This window comes from Prionailurus viverrinus, chromosome A3 (genome assembly GCF_022837055.1).
Source record: "Prionailurus viverrinus isolate Anna chromosome A3, UM_Priviv_1.0, whole genome shotgun sequence".
Classification (NCBI taxonomy): Eukaryota; Metazoa; Chordata; class Mammalia; order Carnivora; family Felidae; genus Prionailurus; species Prionailurus viverrinus.
In genome coordinates this window covers 12,654,754-12,679,103 of record NC_062563.1, presented here as the reverse complement: position 1 = coordinate 12,679,103, position 24,350 = coordinate 12,654,754, and the positions used below count along the sequence as shown (strand labels likewise).

The 24,350-nt window shown below is 44.6% G+C and overlaps 1 protein-coding gene across 1 annotated transcript in view; it reads left to right on the top strand.

Annotated features, from left to right (window-relative positions):
- ARFGEF2 (ADP ribosylation factor guanine nucleotide exchange factor 2) overlaps positions 1–24,350 on the top strand; it is a 104,713-nt gene that overhangs the window by 34,049 nt on the left and 46,314 nt on the right. The window contains exons 7-21 of the mRNA XM_047851983.1: positions 1,513–1,581; positions 3,470–3,621; positions 6,457–6,587; positions 7,973–8,207; positions 8,852–8,951; positions 9,685–9,824; positions 11,322–11,430; positions 12,079–12,262; positions 14,503–14,614; positions 15,131–15,336; positions 18,379–18,463; positions 18,566–18,737; positions 19,295–19,446; positions 20,473–20,601; positions 21,890–22,048. Of these exons, the coding sequence (XP_047707939.1) occupies positions 1,513–1,581; positions 3,470–3,621; positions 6,457–6,587; positions 7,973–8,207; positions 8,852–8,951; positions 9,685–9,824; positions 11,322–11,430; positions 12,079–12,262; positions 14,503–14,614; positions 15,131–15,336; positions 18,379–18,463; positions 18,566–18,737; positions 19,295–19,446; positions 20,473–20,601; positions 21,890–22,048 (2,135 nt within the window). The remainder of the gene's footprint in view (positions 1–1,512; positions 1,582–3,469; positions 3,622–6,456; positions 6,588–7,972; positions 8,208–8,851; positions 8,952–9,684; positions 9,825–11,321; positions 11,431–12,078; positions 12,263–14,502; positions 14,615–15,130; positions 15,337–18,378; positions 18,464–18,565; positions 18,738–19,294; positions 19,447–20,472; positions 20,602–21,889; positions 22,049–24,350) is intronic.

Sequence of the window (24,350 nt, the reverse complement as noted above, 5' to 3'; positions counted from 1 at the left end):
GCTGTCAGCACAGAGCCTGACACGGGGCTTGAACCCACAGACCATGAGATCACGACCTGAGCCGAAGTTGAATGCTTAACCAACTGAGCCACCCAGGTGCCCCGAGTATATACAAGTCTTAATCGTCGCTTATACCTCAGTGAAGCTTGGTTGTGGTGGGGGTGGCGGGGAGCAGCACATATAGCATCAGAGAATGTTGGAACTGGGAAGGAACTTGGAAACATCTTGTCACATGTAGATGAGGTGATTTTAGGTGGCTCATGCGTAAACAGTTTTTATTTTAATAGTTACACATTTATTTTAACATGCATTCAGAAAATATAATTAGTGCATGAAACCTGCGGTTTTGTGAATATTCTTGTTTAAGGTGAGTTAATGTAAAGAGCACTGTTAAATGTACACATGTAATATACTGATACGAGTGATGCGTGAAAATGGCAAAGGTGGTACAGTAATGCCTGAAGTATGTCACACGCGGAGCTAGTCTAACTCATCTTGTTTAGATGAAGACGTGGGTACAGGAGATTGTCACTGCGGCTCTGGACTTTCTTTCATTCAAGTTCTTTTTTGCCCTCTAAGAAAAGGGTACACAACATCAACGTTTTCCAGAGATTTGCTTAGCCATTTACATACTTATTATGTAGTTTCATTCGTCAGTCGTACCTCCGTAAAGCTTGGGGCATGTGTGTGTGGTCGGGGAGGGGGAACAAATAAATAGTTTGGGTGGGTCAAGTGCTCAGTGGAAATGAAAATACATTGTGCTGTTCTCTAGGACCTTTTGGGCCAAGCACAGAACTCATAAAAATAAGGGCTTGATTGAAAGGCCTCATTGAGGAAAAAAAAAAAAAAAAGAAAGGCCTCATTGAGGAAGAATTTAAAGGGGTATTTTAGCTCTGTGAAGTTTTGGTCAGTGTGATGTTTGAGAAGGCAGTAATGTTTATTCCTAAAAGTCAAGTCCAGAACTGTTTACTAGTTCTCCCAAAACTAGTTTTAGAACAATCGGTGCTGAAGCTCTTTGCTTAAGTATTAACAGTGTACAGAATAATTTTACTTAAAATTTACTAAATCCTCATCACATTAGAAGTCTCATGCTGAGTTCTGGGGTGAGAGTGTGGGGGAGTAGAGGCAGCAGGGGGCATGTCACTTCCCAAGGCCCTGGGGTACTGGATGTGAAGGCACAAGAGAAAGCCCTGTCTTTTGTTCTGCTGAGCAGCATAGCTGGATGAGATGCGGCTCCTGCCCCAAACTCTGGGGTGGTGGAGAGGGCCCTTGACCGCATAGCTGTGACTTAAGAAGGAAGAGAGATCCACAAAAGGAAACTCAAAGTCATGGCAGACACTGCCTGAGAGTTTCCAGATTGCACAGGACTTGTTTTTCGTTGGCATAATCCAATTTGGCTTTGGAGAGGACTCCTTTGACCCCTTTGCCTTTTGAGATGTGACCTTCTGCCCCTTCCTTTGCTTTCCCTGGAAATACCCATATGTATTTGTTTATGTCTCTGGGTGTGTGTAGGGACTGATGACGGAGCCCAGGAGGTGGTCAAGGAGATCTTAGAAGATGTGGTCACATCTGCTGTTAAAGGTAAGAACCAAGAGCTCAGCCTTTCTTCCTACACACTCCTCCAAAATAGTCCTTGGGCAGATAATTTTAGTGGTGGAGTGCCCACCCTCGGTGAAGTCATGGAAACTGAGTCTGCCTGTATCTGCCCATCTTTCATGTGGAACTCAGAAATTACTTCTTTTTAGTGATTAATTTTATTCTCACTAGGGCCAGGTTCAGAGTTCAGAAAGCACAGTCTGACGGTGCTAGAATTGGGCACTCCACACGAAAGACAGAAAGCCACTCCCATATATATCCAGCTTTTCCCAGGAGTGGCTGGGAGTCCTGAGGTGCTGCTGAATGTTCATGGCCAACCATTGATGTATCACGTCAGTGGGTATCAGATGCACAGGGAACCTTTGTTTTGTTAGTCTTCACTCATAGCTCCCTCAGTTTTATGGTGTGGTTTTGGTGGAATTAAACTTGTATAGCTCAGAATGACTGTTGGATGAGTTTTTTCTTTGTTTTTGCCCCAAATCTTACGTCAGTGCCTATGTGTTGAACGCTTGGTTCCAGGGGCAGTAAACCATTAGTGGATTGAGAAATCATTAACTTAGCAGGGGTTACAATCAGCCTTTCTTAAAGGAGAGAGAATAAAATGAAAATAGAACAGAAACTGAATACATCACGATGGTAATGTTAAGCACTGTTTCATGAAACGTGCTTCAGTTATTATATGCACATGTGTACTGGGTCTTTTTTTTTTTTTTTTTTTTTTTTTTTTTACCTTGAGAGAGAGAGCCCACATGCACACACACACGCACACACATACGTGTTGGAGGGAGGAACAGAGAGAGGGAGAAAGAGAATCCGAAGAAAGCTCGGCACTGCCAGCGTGGAGTCAGACGCAGGGCTCGGGCCCAAAAACCTTGAGCTTATGACCCAAGCTGAAGTCAGACACTTGACCAACTGAGCCACCCAGGCAAGCCATTAAAATGCATTTCTTGCTGAGGGTCATGGTCAAAGAAGTTTGATACACTGCTCTAAGCCCTGTCCTTTTGTTAATTTAGGTTACCCAATCTGTATTCATAGAATTCATTATTTATGTAATGTAGAATTAAATTAATAGAACATAAAAATGTACACTCTGGTAGAAATGTCTTTAAAATAAAATAGTTTTGGGGTGCCTGGTTGGCTCAGTTGGTTGAGCATCCAACTTCAGCTCAGGTCATGATCTCATGGTTTGTGGGTTTGAGCCCCACATCTGGCTCTGTGCTGATAATTCAGGGCCTGGAGCCTGCTTCGGATTCTGTGTCTCTGTCTCTCTCTCTGCCCCTCCCCCACTCATGCTCTGTCTCTATTTCAATAAATGAATAAACATTTAAAAATTAAAAAAAGTAAAATAGAATAGTTTTAATTCTTTATCTTTCCCTTTTCACATGGCTGCCAGGAAGCTCAGGTCTTTTTTTTGGGGGGGGGGGGTTCCCCTCTCCCTCCACTCCATGACTAAGGTCTCCTGTCATAACTATCAAATTCTTTTCATTTACATGGCTCTTCTTTAACACCTATATTAGTAGCCCCTTTAAAAACAAAAATCTGTGCTTTGCAGGTTTAGCTGCTTCTAACCTTTTCCAGAAGTGGACAGGGGTGGGTAGGCTGCTGTATTGCTCAATTCTAGAGACACCACTGACATGGACTGTGGTATGAATGAAACCTCCAGGGAATGGGACTGTGGATAATGGACACACGTAAAGTCTAAGCACCGCTTTGGCCAAGCCTTTTTCGATATTGTGTCAGTTCTTAAGGTAGTGCGAAGGGAAAAGGGAAAAAGCAGGAGCTGGCAAATCATGTGAATAACTTCTTCCTGGGGTCAGGCTGCCTTTTAGACCAAGTACTAATTTGGTGATGACTTCTGCACCTGTGTTTTAAGAAGCAGCACAAAAGCACCGTCTGACAGAACCTGAGAGGGTCCCAGGTGAAATGGAGTGCCAGGAGTGTGCTGTGCCCCCAGCAGCTGATGAAGATTCACAGACCAACGGGATAGCGGACGACAGGCAGTCCTTGTCATCAGCGGATAATCTGGTATGCTGGTGATCCTCCCATACAGATGCGTCTCGAAGTTTCCTTTTTTTGAAGATGCAGATTTAAATCTCTAGCAGAAGAAGCGAGTGAAAACCAGCAACCCCTGTTCAGCTAGTCACACAGTCCTGGCCTGATATGCTTTGTATTAGTAGGTTCCATTCTCGGAACGTGTTACTGTTGGTTGTATAGGACATTGTTGTTAACGCTGGTTGTTCAGACTTGTAAAAACTTAGATTTCCTGCCCTTTTTCTTCTCCTTTAATATACATTCATTACAGAAGAATAAGAAAATACCGAGGAGGAAAAACAGGGAAGTAAAAGTCATCTATAATCCCCTAACCTAGGGATAACACTTGGCAACATTTTACTTACATCCTTCTAGATTTTTCTCCCCTTCTCATATTTTTTTTTTCAGTTAGATGTAATCACACAAGATACATGCTGTTTTGTAACCTACTTTTGAAACTTAATGTGTGTTACAAACATCTTTCAGACTCCTAGATCTGTCTGCCATATTATTTTTCTTTAATAGCTTTGTTGTTCTCTTGAAAATGCTGTATGGGGGCGCCTGGGTGGCGCAGTCGGTTAAGCGTCCGACTTCAGCCAGGTCACGATCTCGCGGTCCGTGAGTTCGAGCCCCGCGTCGGGCTCTGGGCTGATGGCTCGGAGCCTGGAGCCTGTTTCCGATTCTGTGTCTCCCTCTCTCTCTGCCCCTCCCCCGTTCATGCTCTGTCTCTCTCTGTCCCAAAAATAAATAAAAAACGTTGAAAAAAAAAAAAAAAAAGAAAATGCTGTATGTAAGCATTCAAAACAGGGAGAGATATGATGTTAACATCCCACCTGAACCCACTGCCTGTACCTTTTTACTAGTGTTTCTCAACCTTTTGCATTATTAGCACCCCCCAAGCCTTTTTCTATATTCCTTTTTCTGACTTACCACCCCCTTTCATGAATTTTAAAGCCACTGATAAACTGGATATCTGTTTATGTATTATATGTGTGTCTGTGCTTTATACATAAAAAGAATAAGATTTTTTTCAACCTGCCCCCCATCCTTCCACCAAGTACCAATACCTGTCCCAGTCTTAGTCTGTTTGGACTGCCATAACAGAATAGCATAGATTGGGTGGTTTATAAGCAGTAAAAATTTACTTCTCACAGTTTTGGAGGCTAGGAAGTCCAAGATCAAGGTACCAGCAGTTTTGTGTCTGGTGAGGGCCCATTTCCTGATTTACTAATGGCTGTCTTCTTACTGAGCTTACAGAGCTTTCTGGGCCTTTTTAATAAGGACACTAATCCCATTCATGAGGACTCCACCCTCCCAAAGTCCCCACCCTCCAAATACCATCATTTTGGTGATTAGATATCAGTTTATGAATGGGGGTGGGAGGCATAAGCATTCAGTCTACTGCAGTCCCCATGGGGTTATGTCATTTCCATTAAGAAAGGATGCACTAACAGGGATGTACTTAAATCTATATGAGGACACATGCCTTGTATACCAGGCCGTGACTTACTTTGTTCACTCAGCACTATTTTATGGACATCTTTCCACATGAGTACGTATAGACCTAACAGATTTTTTAAGTGGTCATGTAAAATTCTGTCATATAGATTACCATAATCTATTTTACCAATTCCCCATTAGGTTTTTATGTCATTTCAGTTTTATCACAGGAAATGGTTCTATAATGAACATCCTTATAGATAAATCTTGTGCACGTCCTTAATTCTTTCTTTAGGATAAATTCCTACAAGTGATATTGCTGGGTCACGAGTTGGAAGCTTTAAGGCTTTTGTTCCTTAACATCACATTAGCCTGCTGGGAAGGTAATGCTCAAATTTCTGCCCACCTGTAGGCTATCAGTGCTCATTTCCCCATTCCCTCATTAAAACCGGGCAATAGAATTCATTCAGAATTTTGCTAGTCTGTTGGGAGAAAGATCCTGCCTTAATAATCAGTAGTAAGATTATTTAGGTGAATCTGTCATTTGCATTTCTTGGTAAATTGCTTGTTCATGTTTTTTTGCCTGCTTTTCATTTCGGTGGAAGGTTTCTGTATTTCCTTAATGAATTATAACAACTTTTTGAGCATATTAATCTTTGTTGTATGTTACAAATACTTTTTTAATTTTTAAATATAGTCTTTTTAGTTAAAGAAGTATATTTTAAAATGCCTGTCATTTTCCCCTATCTACCCTGCAGTAGTGTTCTTAGAAATACTGCTATCCAAGCTAATAGAAATACTTATACACATGACCCTTAAATAATGCCGGGACTAGGGGCAGGCAGCCGAGAATCTGCATATGACTTTTCACTCCCCCAAAACTTAACTACGACTAACCTGTTGACTGGAAGTCTTACCCATAGCATAAACAGTTGATTAACACATATTTCGTATATATGTATTATATACTATATTCCTAACAATAGACTAGAGAAAACAAAATCATAAGGAAGAAAAAATACATTCACAGTACTGTATTTATCGAAAAAAATCTGCAGATAAGTGGATCCGTGCAGTTCAAACCCGTGTTGTTCAAGGGTCAACTGTATTTGTCTTAGATTTTTTAATGGTTTTATGTTTGCTCATTTATCATTAAGTCATCCATACCCACTTTTTAAAGGACAAGGAACAAGGTTTTAGAATTGCTATAATGACTCCCCTATCGCTCCTATTTTGACATATTGTCCCCTTCCCCACATTCCTCAGTTCCCCCATTGAATAAATAAAAAAATTTTGATTTCCATGAGATAATTATATTTCTTATTTTTGAGAAGAGTTCTTATTTGGTTTTGACGGTTTGATTTTTCTATTATTTGTTTCTAATCTCAGGAATCAGATGCACAGGGACATCAGGTGGCCGCTAGGTTCTCTCACATTCTCCAGAAGGACGCCTTCCTGGTGTTTCGCTCCCTTTGCAAGCTGTCCATGAAGCCCCTTGGTGAAGGCCCCCCAGATCCAAAGTAAGCAGACAGCCGTTCTTGACTGTGTATAACATAACCCAGATAACCCAGGAGGATCTTGGGGGTTCCAAAAAGATCTCAGTGCCTTCTCCCATGGTTGCTGCAAATGCAGGAATTTACAGCTTTCCACATTCCTGGTGTCCCGACAGCCCTTTCATAATGTGTTGTCTCTGTGCCCACACCAACCAAGATTTTGCCTGGTGTTGCTTTCCTTGGTTTGTGTGTGAAAAATAGTCATTATACTGAATGTGCCCCCTCTGTTTCCTAACTAATGAATTTAATCTAGTGCAGAGTGGGCAGAGGCAGGATGTGTACAAACCTCACTTCCCTGCCCTCATTGGAAACCTCTGCTTCCCTGAGTACAGATTTAAGCCTCAGATTCAACCCAGAGAAGCCAAAACATTCTTTGTCATGAACAAGTTACTGCAAGGATGATAGCCCTTTGGAGCCAGAAAGCTGCATTCCCTCCTAGCTCGCTTGAGACCAACTCCACAGCCATATGAATTACTGAACCTCATCTGAAAAGATGGGAATGTGGAAAATTGCCTTGCAGCATCAATTACATGAGATGATGCAATCGCATCCTGAGTGCAAGGGCCCTGCACTTTATGAGTTTTATAGTCACTGTTGTTATTAGTTGCTAATAATAATCTTCAGCTTTTCTGTTGAGACACGATGACCATTAAGGAGATGATTCAGGAAAATTTCCCTTTCTCTGCAGCCCTGTGGGTGGTGGTGGGGAGCAGGAGACAGGTGGATAAAGAGCCCTGTTTGCATTGTCCATAAACATGGAGCAGGACACACGTTTAGTTTCACATGTATAATGTAAAGTAATTGATTCTATTAGGTTAGTTGTAGAACCAGCTTTCTGGAGTCAGTTTACACTTATTTTGCTCCTGCTGTATTCCCTATTTTTGGCAGGGAGAGAAAAAAAGCAGGAGTTGGCAGTTCCTGTTCTCACAGTCCTCTGGGAGGGCCCATCTCATGCCATCTGTCCTCACTCTCTTGGCATTGAGGTGCAGGTGACAATCCTTAACTCACTGGCTCTCAGAAAATGCTACTCCCTGGTAGAGAAGCAAAGCCTTGTCAAGAAACATGCTTCTTGAAATGGAAATCTTGGGGCACCTGGGTGGCGCAGTCGGTTAAGCGTCCGACTTCAGCCAGGTCACGATCTCGCGGTCTGTGAGTTTGAGCCCCGCGTCAGGCTCTGGGCTGATGGCTCAGAGCCTGGAGCCTGTTTCCGATTCTGTGTCTCCCTCTCTCTCTGCCCCTCCCCCGTTCATGCTCTGTCTCTCTCTGTCCCAAAAATAAATAAACGTTGAAAAAAAAAAAGAAAGAAATGGAAATCTTGTAGCGCCATCACCGTTTCTCACTTTCTGTCCCAGATCCCACGAGCTGCGCTCCAAGGTGGTCTCCCTGCAGCTGCTCCTGTCCGTGCTGCAGAACGCGGGCCCCGTCTTCAGGACTCACGAGATGTTCATCAACGCAATCAAGCAGTATCTCTGTGTGGCGTTGTCCAAAAACGGCGTCTCTTCAGTGCCTGATGTCTTTGAGCTCTCTCTTGCCATTTTTCTTACTCTTCTCTCAAACTTTAAAATGCACTTGAAAATGCAGATAGAGGTATGGGCTCTGAAATGACTTTTTTTTTTAATGATGGTGATGCTTACACTCAGTTAACCCCTGGTGACACAGTCTCCAGGAACTAGAGTTACACAGTCTACTTGCTGGCAACCCAAAGAAGGACTTTTTGAATGAGCAAGAGAGTACTTTTTCCTAAAAGTCCTTGCCCCAGAATCTTGCGTGTGTTTCATTTTAACCAGAAGTTTAAATCAAATGGTCTGTATGCTGGACTCAGTCCCCTCAACGTGTTTGTTTAGCCTATAAATTGTTTGAAATAACCTGAAATAGTTGGCAAATCGAGAAGTCAGATTTTACGTGAAAATCCAGATTTCTGGTTTCTCTCAAAATCATAACTTAGTGCACATAACTGTGCCTGGCAGCTCCTCTCACTCGTTGCTCAGGAGCAGCTGGTCCTGTTTCCGGTGGGGCCCATGTTCTCCAGGTCACTGTGGGCCGACCCCACCCCACTAGCCGTTCCCACGGGAGGCCGGGGCTCCAGCGCACCTCAGCAGTGCGAGTGTGCATTGCTCTGCTACTTCTGCCCAGGCTGCTTCGCTCTGCCTATCCCCTAAAGCCTTTGGGGTTTTTGAGCCCTAATTTAAACTGGATTAATTGGTGTCCTCCTTTGTCTCCATGCCATGTAGGTCTTTTTCAAAGAGATTTTCCTGAACATTTTAGAAACATCAACAAGTTCTTTTGAGCACAGGTGGATGGTTATTCAGACTCTGACAAGGATCTGTGCAGGTATTTTCACCCTGAGGGTGTGCTCATCCATTGACTTACCCAGAAATGCTTCTGAAGCTTTGATTTTCCAGAATCCAGATTGAGCCCTTTACTTTATGCTATTAGAGTTTTAATGCAGTGCTGGGAAATCCTTACCTTAAAGGCTACTGCTAACGTACCGTCTAGTCCTGCCCCACTCTCCCTTAGAGGATGACCAGCTCAATCCGGTTTGCCTGGCACTTTGTGGTCTTAGCACAGAAAGTCCCACATCGTGGGAAACCCCATCATCTTGCCAAACTAGGAGACTTGGTCACTCTACCTACAAACTGAACAGTTTGTTAGTCACAGGACCCTGCTAACCCCTGGTTGGATGCTAAGGTAAATTTGGATTTACCTTATGAACGCACAGTTGTGGGGCTATCAATCAAGCCCCCTCTTGTCTGTCATCAAGCATGATTTCATTAGTTACATAACTTTAAGAGGTGGATCAGGCAATCATTACTTCTTTTGAGGAGAGTGAGCCTTGGAGAGGTGGAATGAGATGCCTGAGATTTCAGTCGGTGCTGAGGCAGGCCTGGAAAGCGGGCCTCCCGACTTCTAGAATGTCTGACACACTTTTCTGAGGGAGGTGTGTCCACCCGAGTCCGTAGTTTACAGGGAAGCATTTTTATAAAAGGAATCTCATGTGATAAGAAAATGTAACTGCTGTGTGTGTTTGATCAGAATTTCTAATATCTGTGTGTTATTTTCCAAGATGCCCAGTGTGTTGTAGATATTTACGTCAACTATGACTGTGATTTAAATGCTGCTAACATTTTTGAGCGCCTCGTAAACGATTTATCCAAAATCGCTCAGGGAAGAAGTGGACATGAGCTGGGAATGACACCTCTGCAGGTAAGGACACTGAGAACACCCATTTCTACTTAATGTGCGTTTGTTTCAGTAAACGTTTATGGAGCATGACCTTGTGCCAGGCAGGCGCTGTCCGTGGTGCTGGAATACAGTGGTGAAAGGACACTCCCATGAGCATGCACAGTTGCTGTGGTCATGACACTTACTAGCAGACAATGAAGAAATAAGCTGTAGAGAAAAATAAAGTGGGGATAAAGGAGTCCTAGAAGTGAGGGTATTGCCACTTTTAATGGGGTCATGAGGGTAGTCCCTCCAGGGTGACATTTGAGCCTAGAACTGTAGGAAGTGAGTTCACACTTAATCACCGTTCCAAAGATTGAATGAAAACCAGATCCCAGGCTCCAGTAAGGCAAAGGACGTTGCCTCTTATCAGATTGCCTCGTTAGTGTGCCTACACAGAGAACAGGATCTTAACCTAAGGTCTCTGAGGGAACTGGTCAGAAGGTCTGTGCGCTGCCTGGAATTATGGGTACAATTCTGGTGTATGGGCATTTTCCGTAGAAAGTCCATAGCTGTCATTAGACTTGCAGAGAGAGCTGTGCCACCTTAGATGCTGTTTTGAGTCTTAAACTAGTTGTATTTCTTTAGGTTATCTGTGATTCACATTCGATTTTTAAAGGAATGCTACTTAAAAACAAACAGTATTTTTATTTACTTGTAAACCTTAAAATGGAATGCATTTGTGAGTGTCTGAGGAGTAAGAATATGTCCAGAATCACTCATTTGCTGGATGATGTAAAATTCTTTTCTTTTTTTCAGGAGGGAGGGCAGTCACTGGTTAAGACCCTGTTGGTTTTTTAAAAAGGAAAAGTGTTAGGTGTTTTTTTTAAATTATATAAACAGTGAATAGCTTCCTTTTAAAAATTCAGATCACACTTGGTGTACCTGGCTGCCTCAGTAGGTAGAGTGTGCAACTGTTTTGTTTTGTTTTTTAAGATTCATTTTCTTTTAAGAGCTTACACACACAAGCAGGGGAGAGGGGTAGAGAGAGAAAGAGAAAAAAATCTTGAGCAGACTCCACGCTCAGTGTGAAGCCCAACACGGTGCTCGACCCCATGACCCTGGGACCATGACCTGAGTAGAAATCAAGAGTCAGATGCCCAACCAGCTAAGCCACCCAGGCACCCTTGAGCGTATGACTCTTGATCTGGGGGTTGTGAGTCCAAACCCCTAATTGGGTGTAGAGTTTACTTTAAAAAAAAAAAAAAAGGCAGATAACACTGCTCATTTTTGGAAAGCATACATCTCACATTTTTGCTGCTAGGGTGTTTGTGATGAACAGCGGTAGAGAGGTTCAGGGGTTTTGCAATGAGCCCTTAATACTTACGTCACCTGTTAACTTTTCCTTGGGTTCTGTGGTTAATAGCACCGAATGTCCGTGATTATCTTGTATCCTCGCAGGATTCCCTAAGAGCCCTGTAGATGTCTGCACTCAATTTTTCTGTTAAGCCTCTGTGCTATGTCCCTTCTGACCTTTAGGAGCTCAGTCTGAGGAAGAAAGGTTTGGAGTGCCTCGTGTCCATTCTCAAGTGCATGGTGGAATGGAGCAAAGACCTGTATGTCAATCCCAACCACCAGACCAGCCTCGGTGAGAGAGCACTTTGCACCGCCACCTCCATTCACCATAGGCTGCTTCCGACTGTTGGGGAAAGCTGTGTTTGTGTCGCTGTCTCAGAATTAGTAAAACGCTGTAGTTTTCAGACTGCCTGAAAGCTTCTGCTTTTTAATGCATCTGGAATTTGGGGGGAATAGTGTGAGTTGTGCTCTAATGTCATTTTCCCAAATGGAGAGACAGTTGTTCTGACATATTTTTAGTAGTCTCTCCTTCCCTCACCACCTTGAAGCACCACCTTTATGATACACGCATTTCCCTGCAGAAGGAAGCCTGTTCCTGAATTTTCTATTCTGTTCCATGGATTTGTCTGATCTTGTGCCAATACCAGCCTTTTCAGATGCCTTGAGTTCTTAGTGAGTTTGTACCTGTTAGGGCAGGTCTTCCTAGCCACTGCTCTTCAAGTGTCTTGACAGTTTCTGTACTTTTTAGAATTAGCTTATCAAGTTCGACAAAAAAGTAAGTTTTTAAGTATCTGAGTAGTAATCAAGTTTTCATGCTTGTGATTCTTCCAGTACAAGCTTTATTGTTACAGGTCTGGGAAAGGAAACCACAGAGCCCCATCTGAGCTCAGGTGTGTCTGTATCCCATCTGCTTATTTGGTTTCCTTTGCTTTTATGTCAGGTCAGGAGAGGCCCACAGATCAGGAAATGGGGGACGGGAAAGGCCTTGACATGGCCAGACGGAGCAGTGTGACATCCATGGAGTCCACAGTGTCCTCAGGGACCCAGATGGCTGTCCAAGATGATCCGGAGCAGTTTGAGGTCATCAAGCAACAAAAGGAGATTATTGAACACGGCATCGAGCTGTGAGTATGGCTGCTACTCCAGCCGAATCTCTTGGGGCCTCTGACAAAGCCACATCCCCCCTGGGACTGAGTCCGCAAGGGGAATGCCTATCACAAAAGGGCAGTGCTGGCACTTGCAGCTGAGCCCGACTGAGCCAGGCAGAGGGAGTGAGTGGGAGATGGAGAGGGACATCGAGACTGAAATTGAATAGCTTTGTGTAACTGATGCCTGGTCTTTTTATTTTTATTTTTCCTAATGAAAGAAGTTAAACCGATTCAGAAAATAGGAGTACAACACAGGAATGTTTAATCATTCATGAAATTATCATGTAGAGGAAATCACTGTTGATAACTATTTTCCAGCTATATCTTATGAAAAATTTCAACACACAAGAAGAATTAATGTTACCCTATTAGGGTTATCTATGTATCTTTTTTTCTGAACCATTTGAAAGTAATTTGCACCCATCATAATACCTCAGCCCTACATCTGTGAAAAAGAAGGACATTCTCCCATATAAACACATCATCATTATCACAATCATTGGTAATTTTAATGTATTTCTTTCCGGTCTTTCACACACAAAAATATATAAGCACAGTTTTACATCCTGTCCAAATTTTGAATGATTGGTTAACTTAGTAAATTCAGTTTGTTTTAAAAGTTGATGTTAGGGGTGCCTGGATGGCTCAGTCAGTTGAGTGTCCAAGTTCGGCTCAGGTCGTGATCTCACAGTTTGTGAGTTCGAGCCCTGCATCAGGCCCTCTCTTGTCAGCACAGAGCCCACTTCAGATCCTTGTCCCCCTCTGTCTTTGCCCCTCCCTTGCTCATGCTCACTTGCTCTCTCTCTGTCTCAAAAATAAAACATTAAAAAAAAAAAAATAGTTGAGCACCTGGGTGGGTCAGTCAGTTAAGCATCTGACTTCGGCTCAGGTCACGATCTCGCCGTTCATGAGTTCGAGCCCCATGTTGGGCTCTGTGCTGTCAGTTCAATGCCTGGAGCCTGCTTTGGATTCTGTGTCCCCCTCCCTCTCTGCCCCTCATCCACTCACACTCTGTCTCTCTTTCTCTCTCAAAAGTAAATAAATATTAAAAAAAAAAAAAAAAGTCGATGTTAGAATACTCACTTATTAATTGAAGTGTTGGTCTTATTTCCGCTCTCCCCAGACTGGCATCTCCCCAGTCTGTTCTCCCGGAGCTAATCTTTTAAAAACTTAAATCAGGTCATACCACTCCCCTGCCTACAATCATTCCAGGTGTCTCTCTCCTCATCACAGCCTGATCCCACCTCTGGGTCCCCCTCACTGACCTCATCCTCCTGCCAGTATCCACGTCGTAAGATACACTTCAGTCCCTTGAATACCTCAAGCTCTTTTCACCATCGTGCCCTCTGCTTGGAATACTCGTGGGTCTTTTTCCTCCTTAAGACTTGGCAAAACCTCTCTTCCTCAAGGAGGCCTTCTGGAGCCACCTGTCTGCACAGGTCCCAAGCTGCTCTTGCTTGCACACTACCCATGTCCTTCCCTTGTAGCCTTTGCCCCAGTCCGTGCTGACACGTGAATAGCCTTCTCCAGTGCAGGGCCTGGTAAATAGTGAGTTGAATTTATACATAGTTAAGTACGCCTACCTTTAACAGGAAATACAAACAGTACTTAAGCACTGGTAAAGGAAATCCCAACATGGACAGTCTAGGGTTCTTATATTGGTTCTTACGGACATCAGAGATCCAGGCTCTTTTACTTTTTCTGCTTCACCATCCTTAACACAATTTTCACCTTCCGTGTTACCTCATGGCTTAAGGTGACTGCTGGAGCACCAGCCGTCACATATATCCTAGGGAATAAAGAAGAAAGGGCAAAAAGAATATACCTCCCAGCCAAGCCAGCTTTGTTTAAGGCTCCTTCCTGAAAGTACCCACACCACTTCTGCTCGTCTGTCACAGGCCAGAACTTTATCACATGGCCATACTTTGTTTGAGGGAGGCAGGAAAATGTAGTTTTTATTTCAGGTAGTCGTGTGCCCGGCTAAACATCCTTGAGTTCTGTTCATGTGGGAGAAGAGGAGAACTGATGTTGGGTGACAGCCATCAGACTCTGCTACAGCTAGGTCAGAAATTAAAGGTGGAATTTGGAGAAGCTGCCAGGACACACACGACCTTCCTAAGCTGATAAACGTGACTTGTTCATGGCCCAGATGCCAGCTTTTTCTGTTCTCCAGACGTTGAAATAAGTAACCCGTGTCCTATCTCTTCTCGAAACAGTTTCAACAAGAAACCCAAGAGAGGGATCCAGTTCCTTCAGGAGCAGGGCATGCTGGGAACGTCCGTCGAAGATATTGCCCAATTCCTGCACCAGGAGGAGCGCCTGGATTCTGTAAGCCTCGGGGTGGGGCACTTGCGTGTAGGTTTTACCAGGTGATTCTGAGACCCTTCCGGCTTTAACCTACAGTGTGACTGACCCTGAGTGCAGTGGCTTTTGTCCACACCCCTGCTGACAGCAGTCCTACTTGCTCCAGCGTTGCAAAAAGCTCCCAAGAGGTAGTTGTGTTCTTGGTGGAACAGCGTCAGAACTAGAAGTGTCCTTTGACTGCCGGAGACTTCTGGCTGCTCATCTGCAGCTAACCTCCCTCCTGAGTATGTCTCATCGTGTTCCCATCTTTAAGTCTCTCGTGCTGCCTCCTCCTGCTTTGTCCACGGCAGGATAGACTGAGCCCAGTCTAACCCATCTGGGCGGGTGGGCAGGCTCGGAGTCGCCCAGCTTTTCTAGTGGGCCAGCCTGTTCTGGGTGTTGAGAGCAGGGTGTTCTGCCTTCTCCGCTCTGCCTGAAGTGTGCCTTACTGTGGGTTCACGTATGACAGTTTCTAGATGTGAGTGGGTGCATATGTTTCAGACCCAAGTAGGTGATTTTCTGGGAGAGAGCACGAGGTTCAACAAGGAAGTGATGTATGCCTACGTGGACCAACTTGACTTCTGTGAAAAGGAGTTTGTCTCAGCCCTGCGGACATTTCTGGAAGGTTTCCGCCTACCTGGGGAAGCCCAGAAGATTGATCGATTGATGGAGAAGTTTGCAGCGAGATACATAGAGTGCAACCAGGGGTGAGCACTGTGTCTAAGTCCCTTCCACATCACCTTTTTGCCTGCCTCAGAGCACTAGTCTTCGATTGGTTAGGACTTGAGTTTAATCTTTCTAAATCTGTGCTAGGCAACTGAAGTTTCTGTTACCATGTACCAGGCATTGTGCTAAGGGATTATTTTATGTAAGACCTCACAGCTTCTGTCTGTGTCCCCTTTCTACAGACAAGGAGAGGACTGGAGAGGCTTAAGTAACTTGCCCACGTTCACACAGCTGGAGCCCATACTGGTTTTTTTTATTTTTTTATTTTTTTATTTTTTTTACATTTTTTTTCCCAACGTTTTTTATTTATTTTTGGGACAGAGAGAGACAGAGCATGAACGGGGGAGGGGCAGAGAGAGAGGGAGACACAGGATCGGAAACAGGCTCCAGGCTCCGAGCCATCAGCCCAGAGCCTGACGCGGGGCTCGAACTCACGGACCGCGAGATCGTGACCTGGCTGAAGTCGGATGCTTAACCGACTGCGCCACCCAGGTGCCCCTATTTTTTTATTTTTATGTTTATTTATTTGGGGGGGGGGGCAGAGAGAGAATCCCAGGTGGGCTCTGCACTGTCAAGCCCGGCCCTTGGATGCAGGGATCAAACCCCAAAACTGTGAGATCATGAGCTGAGCCGAAATCAAGAGCCAGACGCTTAACTGCCTGAGCCACCCAGGTGCTCCTAGAATCCGTGCTATTAATTGTGATAAGAGTAATTTTATGAGTTGGAGGGAGGTCCTTGGGCATCTCTTCCCTAATTAACAACGGCTCCTTGGGGTGCTGGGTGGCTCAGTGAAACATTTGACTCTTGATTTTGACTTGGCTCATGATCGCAGGGTCATGGGATCAAGCCCCACATGGGGGGCTCCATGCTGAGCACGGAACCTGCTTGGGATTCATTCTCTGTCTCTCTCTCTCAATCCCTCTCCCCCTCTCCCCCGCTTGCTTTCTCTCTTTCTCTCTAAAATAAAAAACAAAAAAGTACTGTAAAAAAAACCCAAAAAACAGCTCCCCGATTTAACATACAGAGTAGATCTCAAGGATTTTGGTTGTTCTTTGGTTACGTAACTAACAAGCAGGTTACAGAAATGGCTATATAACTAATAAAACCTGCCTTAAATACATGATTTCATCTTAGGGCCTCTTTTGGTGGGTAGTTCATGTTTTTTTTGTAGAAGTGGAAATTAAAAAGAGGGCTAACCTTTATTAAATGGTTCTTATATGTCTGTCATGCCATGGGTTTTTCATAATGGTAATCCTGTGAGTAGGTCTCCGTTTTATAGACGAGAAAACTGAGGCTCTGGGAGATTGAGCAACCTGACCAAAAGCTAATCGGCCAGCAAGTAGCGGAATAGGATTGAAAATGAATTGTCTAACTCAAAAGCTCATGCTGCTCCCAGTGGGCACGAAGTGCAGAATTTCTGAATGTACTTGAACATGATATGGAGATTGTTCAGTGGAGACATTTCGAGAACAGTTTTGCCTCAGGTCAACTTGGTTTTCATATTAATTGGTCCTGATGCTCCAGGTGCACAGCCGGCTGTTCCCTCTGAGACACATGGACAATAAAGGCAGCACCTGGTCATTTTAACCAAGTGGACATTAGAATTTGCTACAAAGGGATAAGGAGATTTTGTTTCCTTTGAACATAGTCTCCTGTGTGAGCCTCGTGCCTTGATCTGTTTCTCTTCATCGGTAAACATGTGACCCAATTGAATTTTATTTTGGAATCGGTCTTTTCGTTATGTTCTTCAGAGTGTCTCCCTTTCCTTTTGGGGGTGATGTGGACACAGACCAGTTTTGTAGCTTCAGCCTCACATGTTTTTGAGGCTATGCATCCACCAGTTTTTGCCTTTCTTCTCTTGCCTTGGGCAAAAAAACAGTCAGACTTCAGCTTATAATTTAGAACAATGTATTTTTCTTCAAATGTCTGCTGTTCAGTATTACAGTGGGGAATGTAAGCTATAAACAATAACTGAACAGCTGTTTTTTTAAGATTTTATTTAAGTAATCTCTACACCCAACTTGGGGCTTATTTTTTTATTTTTATTTTTATTTATTTATTTTTTTTCAACGTTTATTTATTTTTGGGACAGAGAGAGACAGAGCATGAACGGGGGAGGGGCAGAGAGAGAGAGGGAGACACAGAATCGGAAACAGGCTCCAGGCTCTGAGCCATCAGCCCAGAGCCTGACGCGGGGCTCGAACTCACGGACCGCGAGATCGTGACCTGGCTGAAGTCGGACGCTTAACCGACTGCGCCACCCAGGCGCCCCTTATTTTTTTATTTTTATTTGTATTTATTTACCTTTTTTTTTTTAAATGTTTATTTACTTTGAGAGAGAGGGAGAATATGAGCGGGGGAGGGGCAGAGAGAGAGAGAGAGGGGCAGACTCCGAAGCAGGCTCCAGGCTCTGAGCTGTCAGCACAGAGCCTGACGCAGGGCTTGAACCCACGAGCTGTGAGATCATGACCTGAACTGAAGTCAGATGCTCCACCGACTGAGGCACCCAGGTGCCCCCAACATGGGGCTTATTAAACTTAGGACCCCGAGATCAGGAGTCGCACACTCCCCTGACTGAGCCGGCCAGGTGTCCCTGAACAGCAGTTCTTGTCCTCTTTACACCCAGTACCCAGCACAAAGTAGATGCTCTCAGGAACAGGACCAGGGTGAAGCAAGTGAGGCACAAAGGTGCAGACTAGAAGGGGGCCTCACGCTCATGGTTGGAGTGAGGGTCTCCTTGCATTTTGTGCTCTGGGTGTCTTGCTTGCCACACCCTGATCCCTAGGCCTTTAAAACTTTACTTAAAACTGTGTTATGCAAAGAAATCTAAAGCTTGACATGGTTTCTTGATTAGCTTTTTCTACACTCAGGGTCATTAGTAATTGTTATTCAGTGATGATGAAAGGATGAATGCTTTTGACTAGTTTGCCATCACGTGGAACGGTCAGCCTGCTTTCAGTGCAGTATGTCTCCATTCGCCTCCTCTCTGTGCATGTTCTTACATCTGGAACCTTCTCTTCCAGGCAAACCCTATTTGCTAGTGCTGACACTGCATATGTCCTAGCATACTCCATTATCATGCTAACTACAGACTTGCACAGCCCTCAGGTAAAATATTTTAGTGATTTATATATTGCAGCAGCTAAATAAGGAGCTTTATTTGGACCACTGGATGGTTTCTAAATTGTTTTTTATTTTTTTTAATTTCAGGTAAAAAATAAAATGACAAAAGAACAGTATATTAAAATGAATCGGGGTATCAATGATAGTAAAGACCTACCGGAAGAATACCTCTCAAGCATATATGAAGAAATAGAAGGCAAGAAAATTGCAATGAAAGAAACAAAAGAGCATACGATCGCAACCAAATCAACTAAGCAGAGTAAGGTCTAATGGCAAATTATTTTTATTCTAAATTTCGAGTGTATTAGAGTGCATGATTAAGTCCCTTGATAATAAATCTAATTTGTGTATCTAGACATCTGAATAGCAAATGTGTTTAAATTAGTTATTGTGATTATGTTGAGTCTTTTCATAATTATAACCATCTTCTTGCTAAATTTGTGATTAGCTACAAGAAGGAATTTCAATGAGTGATCTGAGAGCCAAATTACCCCCACAAAATGTTCCCTGAAACTGCTTTAATGCCACTGGTGATTGTGCCAACGTTGGTGAGGATTCTGTTAGGTAAGGCCCACGGCACGATCAGTTTCAGCCCAGTGTAGGGGTTTAGAGCACCGGCTGTAGAGCCACGCTGGCTGGGCTCAGGTCCCACCTCTACTACTTACTGGCTGGGGTACTAGGCCTCTCCTTGCCTCATTTCCTCCTTCAGTAAAGTGGTAATATTCCGAACATGCTCATGGAAGTGGTCAGGGGGACTTGTGTGCCTAGCACATAGCAAGCTGTCCGTGGGTGTCACACTCCCCTATTTCTTTGTAGGCGTAGCTAGTGAAAAACAGCGACGGCTGCTGTACAATCTGGAGATGGAGCAAATGGCTAGAACAGCCAAGGCCCTGATGGAGGCCGTGAGCCATGCCAAAGCCCCGTTCACAAGTGCCACACACTTGGACCACGTCCGGCCAATGTTCAAGGTGAGTATACTGAGAAGTGAGGACCCGGCTCAGCCTGATTCTGGAGGTGACCAGCTAGAAGCTAACCAGCCACCCTGTGATGGTGAAGAGGTTGAGGAGAGGAAAGGCCAAGTCTGGGTGCTTCTGTCTAAACGGTAACTAAAGTGAGTCCTTCCCAGAAGCCCTTATGATGCCGGGGATGCACCAGCACTGGCCACAAGCACGGGCTCTGTGTCGGAATGGCTGGTTTGCCACTTCATAGCTCTGTGACCTGGTCCCCTGTAAAATGGGGACAAATACAGGGTTGTTGTTAGAGCTGTGGGGGTATTGAATGAATGAATAATTATTCAGGCAAAAGAGATCATTTTAACATCTCACCTCAGTGGCCTCAGGGTTAGTTTACCAGATGAAATTAGCTGGAAGTAAAGAATAATGTCCTGAAGTCCTTCTATTTTTAAGATGTCTAGAAAAGATACATGTTTTATATACATAGCACATAATTTTTCTCCAAGATATTTTTATAGTAACTATCAATACCCTCTTAGATTTTTGTGAAGCTTTATTTCCAGGGAATTCACAACAAAATTGGAGGAAAAATAAAGTCTAAATAATTCGAACTAGGAAACTTTCAGTAAACTAAGTTTATAGAATATAAGTTACTTATAGGTTTTATTTTGCATGCCAGCCTCTGATTGGCAATGGCTGCCTGCTGCACTGTGAATGAAGGATTCTCGTGCCCTGAATAGACTCAGGAGGGAGTGGGCCCTCCAGTTGATTAATGATGTCTGTCACGAGCGCAGGTACTCCAGCCACGTATTTATCTTCCTTCCTTTTGAACCACACGTCTAGTAAAGAGCGTATCTGTAGTGCTGTTGTGATACCTTTGACCACGGATCAGGAGGAACTATTTTATATTGTGAATGGAATAGGGTGAAAGCAAAATAGTGATGACTCTGGCATCCTGCCTGTGCTCCTAAGTGGCAGTGTGGTCTCTAACAGCTGTTGCCATGCTACAGTTGTAGCATTTGAAACCTTGCTCCCTTTTAGCTGGTGTGGACACCACTGCTGGCCGCCTATAGCATCGGACTGCAGAACTGTGACGACACAGAAGTGGCTTCCCTGTGCTTGGAGGGCATCCGGTGTGCAGTCCGGATTGCCTGCATCTTTGGAATGCAGGTGAGTTTAACAAAGCTCCAGCGATCCTGGTGGGCTGTGTGCCTTTGGATTTGGCAAAACTTAGAAGCTACCAGACATTTCCACCAAGCCAGAAATTCTCAGCAAGCTCCTTACTCATGCCTGCTGAGAGGAAGCCCACAGATTTGTGCTGACAACAGTCTCCTCTGTGGGAAGAATTGGAGATTTGGATTATAACCTTCTTTAGGGGTGGGTGGGTTTCGAGCTACTTGACAGGGCTTGACAAAACAGACTTCCTATCCGTCTGACTAATTTGTGTGCCCTAGTGCTTAAAATATTACTTTTCCTTTTAAGATCTGTCTTTATTATAATTTCCTTCATATCTAGGTCTTCTCTGGGAGAGACTAATAATTTATTGCAAAGTGAATGTGTCTGTAAACCTTTGAATCTTGAAAAACGCAAGCAACTGAACAGAATAAGATTCTCAAACTGCTAGGAAATTAGGAAATCGTCAGGTCCGTGCATTACTTACTTCTTAAATAAGAATTTGTACCCATTTATTTTGAAAAACTCAAATCTGTTCCTGCTTACTTTACAGTTAGACATTTTCTGCTGTACCAAGACCACAGGCTTTGACCTCAGTCTGGGTTTCAGAACCCAGCTGTGCTACTTCTCTAACCATGTGACCTTGGCCCAGCTAACTTCTCTGTAAGACACTCGATTTCCTCATTTGCAGAGTTGAGAAAATAGGCCTGCCTTGCAAGATTGTTGCAGATACTACTGCAGATGTTACAGTGTAAACATTTCAACATTTTTAAACATTTTTTTAATGTCTATTTAAAAAACTTATTTTTGAGAGAGAAAGCAGGGGGAGGGGCAGGGAGAGAGGGGGCACAGAGGATCCAAAGCGGGCTCTGTGTTGACAGCAGAGAGCCTGATGTGGGGCTTGAACTCACGAACCATGAGATTATGACCTGAGCCGAGGTTGGATGCTTAATCAGCCGAGCCTCCCAGGCGCCCTGAGTGTATGTGACGATCTTAACATTCAACAGATTCCTCTCCCACTCCCTCCAGAGGGAATAGAACCTGGAACTTAAGTCCGAGGTCAGCTGCAAGGGAGAGAGCTGGCTCTCAGCCATGAGGTGTGCAGGGATATTCCGGGAGCAGGAGGACGCCAGCACCGAATAACTGGCCTGATAATGTGCGTGAAGTCTGTTAGGCGATATGTATACAGAAGGTGTCAGAAACCCAGTACACAGTCCAGTCGATGAAAACAGTCACGCTAAGGGTGGAATCTGAGCGTTGTCTCTTATTTGGGCTTCCATTACAGCTGGAGCGAGACGCCTATGTTCAGGCTCTTGCTCGCTTCTCCCTGCTGACGGCCAGCTCCAGCATCACAGAAATGAAGCAGAAAAACATCGACACCATAAAGACGCTTATTACGGTGGCACACACCGATGGCAACTACCTTGGGAATTCCTGGCATGAGGTGTGTTTCCTTTGAAAGCTTGGTAAATGCCTTTTCTTAGGATGACTCCCAGCATTCCTTTCATTCACTGTCTATCTGTCTTTGGTCAGTTGCATTTTTGGAACTACAGTGAAGCCTGACTTTAACTCTGGGTTTTCCCTTATCTTTCAAATATGTCACATATCTGAGAGTCAGCGTGTGTGGCTGCAGACGGCAGGTGGGTTCACATGCACCCCCTCATGGGGTTCCCACGCCCCCGCAGTTCATGTTGCACAAGCACACCTGTGTTGCAGTGGCTTTCCTCCCACCCGAGTGCTGCTTCCCCAGCCCTTATGTGCCTCCTGGAAGCACCTAATGCCAGTGTATAGATTTAGAAAAAGCTGGGAGCCTGATCTGAAAAGAAAGGTCAACATTTACAGTAAGCCACTAAGGAGATTGCCGGTGGGTTTACGTTTTTCCTTAAATAACATTCTAAGGTGCTCACCTAAAGATAATTATTTGTGGGTACAGACATGTGTTTGAAAGGTCATTCATTGAAATTTTAGTTGTCATAGGAAAAAGATTGTATGAGAAACAGCCTGGATGTGCCAGCAATGAGACATTGCTCTTTATTTTTAAAACTTTTTTTTTTCAACGTTTTTTTTAAATTTATTTTTGGGACAGAGAGAAACAGAGCATGAACTGGGGAGGGGCAGAGAGAGAGGGAGACACAGCATCGGAAACAGGCTCCAGGCTCCGAGCCATCAGCCCAGAGCCCGACGCGGGGCTCGAACTCACAGACCGTGAGATCGTGACCTGGCTGAAGTCGGACGCTTAACCGACTGCGCCACCCAGGCGCCCCGACATTGCTCTTTAAAAGAAAATAGAACAAAAGTGTGGTACGCCATTCCTTAGAGTGTTATGAGGCCATTCGAAATAATGTTGCTGAAGGGAGGGACAGCCAGACATATGTGCTCCTTGATGGAAGCACACAGTACCACCCACGAAATGCTTCTGCCCCCACCTGCAAACCGAGTCAGTCCAAGCCTGTACTGCCAGTTCACGGGAAATCTAGGGGCCAGAGGCAGGTGTAAATGAGATCATGTCCATCAACTGTAGGAGATGAAAACCCCCCCGACTGAATGACCAGGCTCTTCAACAAATAAATGACAAGGAAAATAATGAATGGAGTCTTAAAAAAGACTTTAGGGGCGCCTGGGTGGCTCAGTCGGTTGAGTGTCCGACTTCGGCTCAGGTCATGATCTCGCAGTTCGTGGGTTCGAGCCCCGCGTCGGGCTCTGTGCTGTCAGTTCAGGACCCTGTTTCGGATTCTGTGTCTCCCTCTCTCTCTGCCCCTCCCCTGCTCATGCTCTGTCTCTAAAAAGACTTTAGAGAAAAAAATAAAAATGATTTTGTGTCATGGAAAGGTGGTCACAGTATATGAAGTAAAAATTCATTTTAAACGTACATAGAGAGTGAGGTTTGAACAGATAAAGAAAAACGTTGACATCCTCAGTGATAGAATTAGGTAGGCATTTTATTTTCTGCTTTTTTTCCCTTAAGTTACATTACCTGATTTCTCTACCATTTGTGTATATTGCTTCTTGCTTTAAAGAGAAAATTGTGAAAAAGTGGAGGTGAGAGAGTGCAGAGTTGCAGGGACTGTGGGCACCTAGAGGGAAGATTGCTGCCTCCTGCCCCACGGAGTCCTCAAGGGGAAAGGGCCCCCGGTCCCCTACCTCCCCCCACCCCCCCCAGCTGCACTGCGGGGGGCCGGGGCCGGGCTGGGTGTGCACCTTTGCCTGCCGGTGTGTCGCCTGCAAGTCCCTCAGTCCCCAGGCCGTACCTCTGTGGGGTGCCATGAGGAGAAGGGAGGTCATGGCGCGGGAAAGGGATCAGAACCGCGTTTGGCAGGCGGTAAGGGCTCAGTAGGTGTTAGCTGTCCTCCTCCCCCTTACCGTGGCACATACCTGCGTTCTCTTCCACCCAGCCTTTCCTTTCTCTGTCACAATCCTGGAGTTTTCTGTATTAGAAAAGATGCAGTTGCATGGGGTGGGGGTGGAGAGGGCTGGGTTGGTTTGGGTTTGGTTTTGTTTTGTTTTGCTTTATCTCTATGCCCAGTGTGGGGTTTGAACTCATGACCCCAAGATCGGGGACTGAGCCAGCCAGGAGCCCTGGTTTTTTTGTTTGTGTGTATTTTTTTTTTTAAGTTTATTTATTTTTGAGAGAGAGACAGAGCATGAGCGGGGGAGGGGCAGAGAGAGAGAGAGGGAGACACAAAATCTGAAGCAGGCTCCAGGCTCCAAGCTGTCAACACAGAGCCTGACGTGGGGTTTGAACTCAC